Source organism: Gekko japonicus, unplaced genomic scaffold, assembly GCF_001447785.1.
Source record: "Gekko japonicus isolate JY-2015 unplaced genomic scaffold, Gekko_japonicus_V1.1 scaffold907, whole genome shotgun sequence".
NCBI classification, from domain to species: domain Eukaryota; kingdom Metazoa; phylum Chordata; class Lepidosauria; order Squamata; family Gekkonidae; genus Gekko; species Gekko japonicus.
In genome coordinates, this window is record NW_015174870.1 from 81,717 (window position 1) to 91,907 (window position 10,191).

The window sequence follows — 10,191 nt, forward strand, 5'->3', positions numbered from 1 at the left end:
CCACTGGTAATGGATTTACCCAGGTCACACTTAGCTCTGGCTGCAAGTGAAACACCAGCTGAAGCTCCTGTTAGAGCTTGTCCTAAATTAAGACAGCTGAGAATTCTCCTATTTTATAAGTAGCAGTGAAACTCCTTCATAATACATTCAAGGAATCCTCTTAGTCCCCCCCCCCCGACCTACTTTATTTTTGTTTTTAGGACATATTTTTTATTTTCAGAAAAAAAGAGGGAAAAAAGATACTACAAAGAATAAGACAACAACAAAGACAACAGACAACAACAACAACTACTGCAATAGTGGGGCTCATACTTTGTCCCTGGTTAACATAAGAAATAGAACTGAATGTTATCTTGTACACCTATACACCTGTACAGTCAATTTTAAAAGATAGCATTTGCTTTTTAAGTTATTTTCAGGATTTCTGAGTATAGTTCTCAATCCATCTACACAGTCTCGACCAGTTATTTTCAAAAGTTCCATCTTTTTTTCCTTGTAACTGTAGGTTTAATTTATCCATTTCTGCTGCTTCAAGCAATTTACATATTATTTCCTCTTTTGTGGGTGTTTCTTCTTTTTTCCAGTATTTTGCATAGAGTATTCTAGCAGACATCACAACATGTACAATCATATAAACATGCTGTTTTGTAAAATTTTGTGGGATAATGTTTGATAAAAACAATTCATAATTAAATGGTATGCTTGCATCTAATATTCTTTGCAGTATTTCATGTATCCATATCCAATATGTTTTTGCCATTTTACAAGACCACCGCATATGGTAAAAAGAACCAGTTTTGTTTTTACATTTCCAACATAAATTTGACATATTAGGGTACCATTTAGCTAGGTTTTCAGGAGTGATATACTATCTATAAAACATTTTATATATATTTTCTTTGTATGAAACTGCTTTTGTAAATTTTATATTAACCTTCCACACCCTAGACCATTCCTTCATTTGTATATTGTGGCCTAAATTTTGCACCTACTTAATCATTGATTCCTTTACAACTTCATCCTGCATTTTCACATGTAATAACAGAGTGTAAATTCGCTTTATATATTTCCCATCTGTTCCAAATATAATTTTATCAAGCTCTAGGGGTGTATCATAAAAACCAGTTATTTGGTCTTTAGGAAATCTAGAGTCTATTTGTGCTCTTTCCCACCAATTCAAACATATACCTTTTTTCTTGAGCTCCTCTTGTTTACGTATTTGTTTTTGACCTTTTAACAGATCTTCATATGTCCAAAATAGATCTTTTGTAAATGTCATAGGGTTTGTAAAAGCTTCTAATGGTGAAACCCTTTTAGGGATTTTGGTATAGTATAGTTTTTGTATCTCTTCCCATGATTTCAATAATGCTGCCCTTACAACGTGGATTAAAATACTTGTGAATACTACTTTTCCTATACCAGACGAAGCCATGCCACCCTAACTGTAAATCATGTCCTTCAAGCTTTAATAATCTTGAATTTTCTAATGTGATCCACTCTTTCATCCAGGTCATAGTCGCTTCTTTATAATATAGTCGCCAGTCTGAAAACGCTAAGCCTCCTCTTTTGAATCTTGCAGGACTTTCATCTTGATTCTAGGTCTTTTCTCTTGCCGGATAAATTGTCTCACCAATTTATCGATTTCTTTTAAATACTGTTGATCTTTTATAATTGGTATTGTGTGGAATAAGAAAATAAGTCTTGGTAGTATATTCATCTTCACTGCCGCTATTCTTCCCATGAAAGATAATTGTAGATGTTTCCAATTTTCTAAGTCTTTCTTGATCGCAACCAGGAGTTTTATATAGTTTTCTTTAAATAGAGAGCTGCACCTATTGGTTAAATTTATTCCTATATATTTTATTGCCTTCTTTACTTCAATCCCCGAGGACTTCTGAATTGTTTGCATTTGCTTCTTAGTACAATTTTTTGTTAAGATTTTAGTTTTCTTAAGATTGACTTTTAGTCCTGCATATTGTCCATACTCTTTTATTATGTTGAGAAGTTGATCAATTGTTGTTTGTGGGTCTTCCAATATAAAAACCAGATCATCTGCAAATGCTTGGAGTTTATACTCTTCCCCTTTAAGTTTAAGTCTTCTAATGGTATTCTGCCTTCTTACCATGCCACAGAGTGTCTCCAAAGCAAAAATAAATAAAAGGGGAGATAGCGGACAACCCTTTCTGGTTCCCTTTCCAATTTTTATACTTTGTGAAAGATCTCCATTCACCATAATTTTAGCCAACTGTTTTGTGTATATTGCTTTAACCATTGTGTAAAAATAATCACCACATTTCCATGCCAACAGTTGTTCCAACATAAAAGACCAGGCAAGATTGTCAAATGCCTTCTCTGCATCTAAAAAGATCAATGCCATTTGTTTTTCAGGATGTGCTTCAAAATACTCAAGTACATTCAAAATTATTCTCACGTTATTTCTCATTTGCCTCTTTGGCAAAAATCCCAATTGGTCTTGGTAAATTGTCTGAATCAACACTTTTTTCAACCTATTAGCTAATATTGGCCCCGGTCACATGGAGCATTAGGCACGTCAGAGAGATGGAAGATAGGCGGATTTTTCGGGCGCGATCTCACCACCACATCTGGGAAGCGTAGAGCTCCTGTGGCTCACCCGAGGCTTCACTCCGAAGATGCGGGGTAAAAAACTAGTACCTCCGAGGTACTAGTTTCCGGAAACCGCGGGGCATGAGCGGGCGTCCGATCGCATTTCCAGTGGTAGTTCCGGCGCCCACCAATGTCCCCTCGCTAAAAGGTTTTTTTTGTCAAGTCTCCACGGGTGTGCACCCAACGGCGCATGCAAGCACTTGGGTTAAAAAAACAACACAACCCCTGCGGCGCTGCTTCTTTGCTGCGCCGCAGGAGTAAGGTATGATCGGCACCTCCCCCCAACCACAGGACGTCGGCGGGACGTCGGGCGGGACGTTTGATCCGGCTGCCCGCACGGTAGTTCGCTCCGGGGCAAACAGCCATGCCTCCCCCCCGCGATATCCGGCCCATGTGACCGGGGCCATAGATGCATAAATCTTATAGTCCACATTAAGTAGTGAAATTAGTCTATAGTTTCGAATTTCTTTCTCGTCTGTATCCGATTTATGTATCAATGTGATCAGTGCCTGGTTCCAAGTCTCTAGTAACTTCCTTTCTTCAACTATGTTTTGTATTGTCAGTTTCAGTGGTAGGGCAATTTGATCTTCAAATGTCTGATAAAACTCTGCAGGAAACCCATCCAGTCCTAGTGTCTTCTTTTTCTTCTGGCTTTTAATTGCTTCGGTTACTTCAGATAAAGAAATTGGCTCATTTAACATTTTCCTCTGTTCTTCTGTAAATTCTTTCTTGTTATGCTTTTAAAAATTCTCTAATCTGATCTTGATCAGTGTTCCCCTGGTGGTATAAATTTTTGTAGAAGATTTCAATAATATCTTTCAAATCACTATGAATGTTCTTTTCTTCCCCTCTTTCATTTTTCAAAGTCTTTCTGTGCTTCTTTTCTGAATCTTTCCTTAATTTATATGCTAGCCATCTTGTCGGCTTGTTTGCATTTTCAAAAAAAATATGTTTTGCAAACATTATTTTATTTGCAATCTCTTGTGTTAATAAACGATTAAGTTGGTGCTATAATCTTGATCCTACTTTAAAAGAGTGAAATACTTTCTGACCAGTCCTATGGCTTTTAAGTTGCCTGTGCAGCTAGAGCAGAAAGGAACACTAGTTTAACTTCTTTGCCACTAATCCAAGGAAAGTTATCCTTGCCCAAGAGCCATAGAGATCAAGGCTGCAGTCACACGAGCAGTTCACGCTGATATAGTTGCGTTATCTTTGTGGATTTAAAGAGCACGATCAGACAACAATATGTGCCTTCCATGCCCCAGTTGTCAGCACCCCACTTTGCCTCACTTTAGAAGCAGAGTAATCAGGCACTGGGGAAAGTCCGTGTTTACGGATGCCAGCACTTCCACTCCACGTTTCCAGCTGTCTGAACTCCCCTTTTGTTAAATCAAGCCATTTGGGAAGTCTGAACCTTCCCTTCCATTTCCACCTCCTTTTTTAAAAAAATCAGGTACTGATGTTCACATAAGTGCATAATCACCCCAGGCTCTTTTTGTAGCAGGAACTCCTTTGCATATTAGGCAACACACCCCTAATGTAGCCAGTCCTCCAAGAACTTACAGAGCTCTTCTTACAGGGGCTACTGTAAGCTTTTGGAGGATTGGCTACATTTGGGGTGTGTCGCCTAATATGCAAAGGAGTTCCTGCTACAAAAAGAGCCCTGTTTGAGAGTCCATGGGGAGTTGTTTTCATAGATACATGCTTATGCACATGGGTGAAAGATAAAAAAAAGACTGCCACATCAATCTGAACTATCGACCATGGGGCAAGCGCTCAGTGAAGCCAGTTCAGGGTGGGATGTCTGATCAAAATTTCCTGCAACTATTTAAATTGCCACAAATAGAGGCACAGCCAGATCACACCAAGCCTCCAATGTGACCGAAGCCCAACAGTAAAAATATTTGTAGCTCACTTAAGTCTGATGTGATTTCACCAGGGCTTCAGCCTCACTGCTTTAGAGTCAGGATTTGGCTGTCATGGAAGTGATTAGTGCTTTAGTAGTCCAACAAGTATTGTAGCTGCCTGACTAAAATGTCTTTTTCTGTAGGGATATTTTATGAGAAAAATATCATCACACACTATACGGCCAGGTTTCCAATAGGTGGTAGGTAACAGTAGTGCAGTGGCTGCTCAAGAGTTATGTATCGCCCTAGAAGACCCAAGCAAAATTGCAAAAAAAATCTGCTCTAGGATTAGAAAAAATATTTATATTTCATAGGATGTTCTCTGTGTTGCTTAGTAGTTAGATTATTTTTGTTGCTTTTCCTAGTCCATGTTCTGCTTCTACAGAAGACAGAAAACAACTTGGTAACATGCTTTGGGATGGAAAACAGCTCAGATTATTTTTGTATTGCTCAGGTTGGTCTCTATAAAGAAAAAGTTAGCAACCCCTGTTGTATAGGCTAGGTAGCTGCCCTGGAAGATGCAGGTTAACTCCTAGCATAGCCAGAATTAGGCATGCAAGATATGTAGAGCAATGTTATGTATATTTATGGCATGATATTGCACAAGTGCACATGAGATATCTTGACACCTGTGTTTGTAAGGGATGGGTTTCAGGACAATTGTCCTCTATGGTGTCGTGCCTCTTGCAGAGTCCTAGGATGTCAGAGGGCTTTAGGGAGCCCTAAAAGAATGAGTCTTGATTTCAAATTTTACTTTGAGCTGAACTGGTTCAGAAACCTTTGCAGGCCTGATCTGTCTAGTAGAGAGAAAAAATAAAGTGCCTACTTATCAATTAAAATGGTTTTCATATGTGTGCAGAAAAAAGTTTCTTCCTTCCATGGAAGAATCTGCAGAAGATGGAACCACACCGATTATGCCGGAGATGAGCCGTGTGAGTAACAGCGACCCGCAAACTGCTTTAACTGCATTTGAAACAGAAAAACAAAATAATAGGAAGAACTTGATGGGCATCAGCAGGTGTTTGAAGGAGAGTGCTCATGCTGGTGTTGAGAAAACAGACTGTTTTCCATGGCAAAGGAATGAAGCTCCTCCTGTTCCTCCAAGAAGCACTTCTCGGCATCTGACAAGTTCTCTTTCTGCAGCTGTCCAAGTTCCTGAGGCATTAACAAAAGATCCAGGGCACAGAAACCATTGTCAGACTCAGGAGTGTAAGAACAGCAATACCTTTATTAATACATCTGTTTCAAAATTATGTGATGCTCTAGGGCCACCATCAAATGAATGGAACTCTGTTAGTGGTCCTGCTGTGGCTACCACAGTGGCCACAGGAAAAAGGGATCTGTCCACTGAATGCAAACTGTCAGTGGGATTTTGTCATAACACATGGACCTGCAAACCAAACAAGACTGGGAATTTCACTAAGAATGATTCTGCCCCACACTCTGTCCAAAAGAGCTGTTCTGACGGAAACATGGTGTCCCCAAAGCAACATCCTGAATCACAAAGCAGTGTGTGTTACTCCAGTGACTTTTACACTCCTGTGTGTGACACCCTGGGTGATTCTGGATATGGAACTGGAAAGACTCAGCGGAATGAAACACTGGAAGCAAAGATTGATGAGTTTAACAGAACTGTATTTCATACGGATAAAGGCCAAAAGTGCCCACCCAAGAGCCAAATGCCACCAAGACTATCTGCAGATCCTCACTCCAATGGTGTGCTGCAGGACTGTGTGAAGAACAGAACAGAAGAAAGTGAGGACTTTACAGATGTTTCCGCTCCTAGACTTTCGTTAAGAATGAAAGAGAAACCCAGCAATACCAATAAAAACACCAAAGCAACAGGACAGCAAAAACAAGTAAATGGGCTTCTGAGTAGCTACCAACATATGCTTCATGAACATGATTGGAGGCCAAGTAATTTGTCTGGTCGGCCACGATCAGCTGATTCAAGGTCAAACTATGGTGTTGTTGAAAAGCTTTTGAAGAACTATGAAAAATCAACTTCTTTGTGTAATTCGAAGTTTCACAAAGAGAAGTGGGCACAGTCAAATTCCACATTTGTTGGTGGCCACTGTGAGACTGTGGGTCATTATTCTGAAATGTTCCAGACAGACCTAGGAAAGCAGGAGCTGCAGAAGAATTCAGCCAGGCATGTTGGACTTTACACCAGACAAGGCAGAGAGAAGCAGAAATTTCCTGAGGTAATATTTTAAAATTAATGAGTTTTTAATTTTTTAAAAATCAGAAGATAGTCAGTATGGTGTAGTGGTTAGTACATTCGCTCAGGCTAACTTAATCTCACAGCATTGCAGTGGGGATAAAAGGGAGAAAAGGGGAGAAGGGACAAATTAGGGGTATAAATGGAGAAACAGATACTGAATTGTTTGAGGTAGTGCTTTTCAAATTGTGGGTCAGAGCTTGAAAGTGAGTTGTGACTTTCTCACAGACTTGGTTGTAAGGCCAAGAGAGAAGCAGGGGAACAGGGAGAGCTTGGAGAAGACTCAATAAAAACATAAATTTGTTCAATGGTAACTGATGTGAGATTCCTGAGTTTTATACTGTGGAAGGAGAAAGTTGTGTGGAGTTACTTTGCAAGAAGGGGGAGATCTTCCAAAACCAATTTAAAGGGAATGTTCTCTTTAAATGGGTTTTACAAGTGGGCATTGTGTGGGAGTGGAGTCCAAGTGGCAAATTCACATGGAAGTGGTGAATTCACCACTTGGACTCTGCTCCCATGTGGTGCCCGCTTGCAAAACCCATTTAAAGGGAACACTTGGAAGCAGGGGGGAGCAAGCGGGATCACTGAAATGGCCTGTATCTATTTCAGCCTGTTAGGTTGAAATAGATGCAAGCCATTTCAGCAATCTCTCTCACTCCCCCCTCCCGCTTCCCACACAACCCCCCTCAAAACCACATGGAGGTTTATTGGAGGGTCGTGGATTGAGGTGGGCATAAACCTCAGTTCACAAACCATGAACTCGGCCAAACCCTATACTTTTTAAATTACTTTTAAATTACATTTTTAATTACATCTAATTTTGACCAAAGTCTTTGTCAATTATCCTGTTACTCTTGAGGATAGCATTACACATTAAGTGAAATTCTGTGATTGGATTGTTTGTATTTGTATTGAACATAGCCGCTAGAGTTTTGATTTAAAGGGAGAGGCCCTCTTTAACCTTTTTGCTCTTGCCTTACAGTCTGGCTAAAAATCTCCTCTAGGGAGATTTGTCACGAATTTGGCTGGAGACCTGCTATTATAACTGATCTCCAGGTGACAGAGATAATCATCTGGAGAAAATGGCTCCTTTGGAAGGTGGACTCTATGGCATTAAAGAGTCTCCCCTCCCCAAACCCTGCCCTCCTCGGGCTCCAGCTCCCAAATCTCTACGTATTTCTCAACCTGGAGCTGGCAATCCTAGTGCTCAAGATGGTGTTTATTAAAGATTACTTAGGTGTTACAGGCAAGATGATGGTTACAAAATACAGCAAAAGCATTTTAAAAAACACATTTATTTGTTTTATTGTATTTTAATCTTATTGTACGCCGCTTTGAGCCTGCTTGTGCAGGTAAGGTGGGATATAAATCAAAATAAATAAATAAATAAATAAATAAGTGCTCCCGCCAGTCTGCCAGCTATGGCTGGCAACCCTATACTGCCTCAGTCTCCAGGAATGTCTAAAGCGATAGCTGGCAACCATAGTCTTGTGTATTTCGGATGCGCACAGGCAAGGCCACTGTATGGCAAGGAGCCAATAGTGAATCTTCATCGATGCCATGTTTGCCCTTTATTTACCCTCTTTCACTCTGTGGCAGGTGCCAGTTCTCCAAACAGGTGCCTGACTCCTTGTATCTTAAATGTAATTTTAAGAATCCAAACAAATGGTGGCCACATACACTTAGCTTGTTATTCCTGTTTGGCTCTCACATCTGTTAAAGCATCTTCATTCTGTTGTATGCTAATTTGCTGTTCACCCTCTACCCATATGTATGGACATAACTTCCATTTCAATGTGTCTGAGGAAGTATGCGTGCCCATGAAAGCTCACACCTTGAATAAAACTTTGTAGGTCTTAAAGGTGCCGCTGGACTCAAACTTTGTTCTACAGCTGCAGACCAACACGGCTACCCACCTAAAAACTGAACATTGCAATTGTCACACTATCTAGGAAACTGACATTCAGTAAATAAAAGGCAAACAACTGACTCCGATATACCTCTTGTAGTGGCTCATCTCCATGTACCAAGTACTTTAGGTGAAATAAAGTAGAATGACCTCTTGATATTTATCAGGCTGAAGCCTAAAATGCCTCACAATTCTAAAGGGACAGAATATGAAACTTAATTACTTTCAGGTATTCAGCAGATCCCATTGAGATTAGATTTAAGCAGACCTGAATCTGAAACAGAGGGTAGTCCATCCATCTTTAACTGTCAGTGTGGGCCGATGTAGGCCGAATCAGTTGTTATTTAAGATCTATATATCACCATTAGATCAATTTGTCACTCAGTTTGCAATCAGCACAGATGATGTTTGTTTAAAAGTTTTAAGATCTGACTTCATGCTGACAAGAGTCTTGAGTAATGGAGCCATCAAAAGAACCACACTCTGCAGCCTGTTTATTGATTCAGTCCTCCTCTGGCTGTGTGCCAGTGGTCATATGACTCAACTCTGTTTAAAAAAAAAACCTTCTCAAGTATTTTGTGCTTTCTTTTATGCCATGTATTTCTTGGACACACACAAGAGTTCCTCTGCCATTACATCTTTACATTACTATGTAAATGGTAAATAATACATTCCCTGTGCCTTTTAATAAACTGAGGCCACCTGTTGTAAGATTGTCCAGTGTACGTCATAGCATTCTCTTAGCATTTCATGGTTGGCTCTTTTTTTGTCCTGTTCTGACTTCTTAATAGTCTTGTTTATATCGTAGGTATCTCTGCCAGTTAAGCAGCCTACTGGGAAAGGCTTCTCTCGTCCAGCTCGACCAGCAAACAGACGCTTGCCTTCCAGGTGGGCCTCCAGGTCACCCTCAGCACCACCTGTCGTGAGGAGGACAGCTCTGAATTAAGGCTCTTGAACTTTGTCAAATGGTCTCAAGTGGTTTAAGCTGAAAAGGGATTTGATGCTCCGTGCCTCGTTTGGACTCTTGTTTCCCATGTTCCTGGCCACAGCCAGTTCTGTGCAGTCATCTGCTGGTTAATAGTAACCCATCTCTTGACTTGTTGGAGAAATGGTTCTGGTTCTTAGATCATCCTTACAGTCTTCAGTGTTTTTATTCATTAGGTAACAATGTCCCCCGTGTGTGTGTGTGTGTGTGTGTGTGTGTGTGTGTGTGTGTGTGTATACAGGGGTCATTTCGTAGAAAAAGAGGTGCAGGAGCTCATTAGCATAACTCATTAGCATATGCCACACCCCCTGACATCACCGGAAGTGTGTCAGAAGGCAACACCCACCTCTCAGGCTCCACTGGACTCTTTTGGATTGCTAGCTATTGGGGGGGGGGAGAATGTGCAGATCTGCCCTCACAGAGGAGGGAGAGCTTTTACCTGAATAAACCTTGGCCTTAAAGGTGCCACTGGACTATTTTGGATTGCTATCTGGGGGGAGGGGCTCTGCAACTTACCTGGCTGCTTCTTGCTCCTCGTGGCCCG

The 10,191-nt window shown here is 40.6% G+C and overlaps 1 protein-coding gene across 1 annotated transcript in view; it reads left to right on the forward strand.

The window, feature by feature from the left end:
• Positions 1–9,862, forward strand: part of KIAA0408 (KIAA0408 ortholog) — an 18,677-nt gene extending 8,815 nt beyond the window's left edge. Inside the window, exons 4-5 of the mRNA XM_015424797.1 lie at positions 5,392–6,736; positions 9,471–9,862. Coding sequence (XP_015280283.1) covers positions 5,392–6,736; positions 9,471–9,608 — 1,483 coding nt within the window. The 3' untranslated portion in view covers positions 9,609–9,862. The remainder of the gene's footprint in view (positions 1–5,391; positions 6,737–9,470) is intronic.
• The last annotated feature ends 329 nt before the right edge of the window (positions 9,863–10,191 follow it).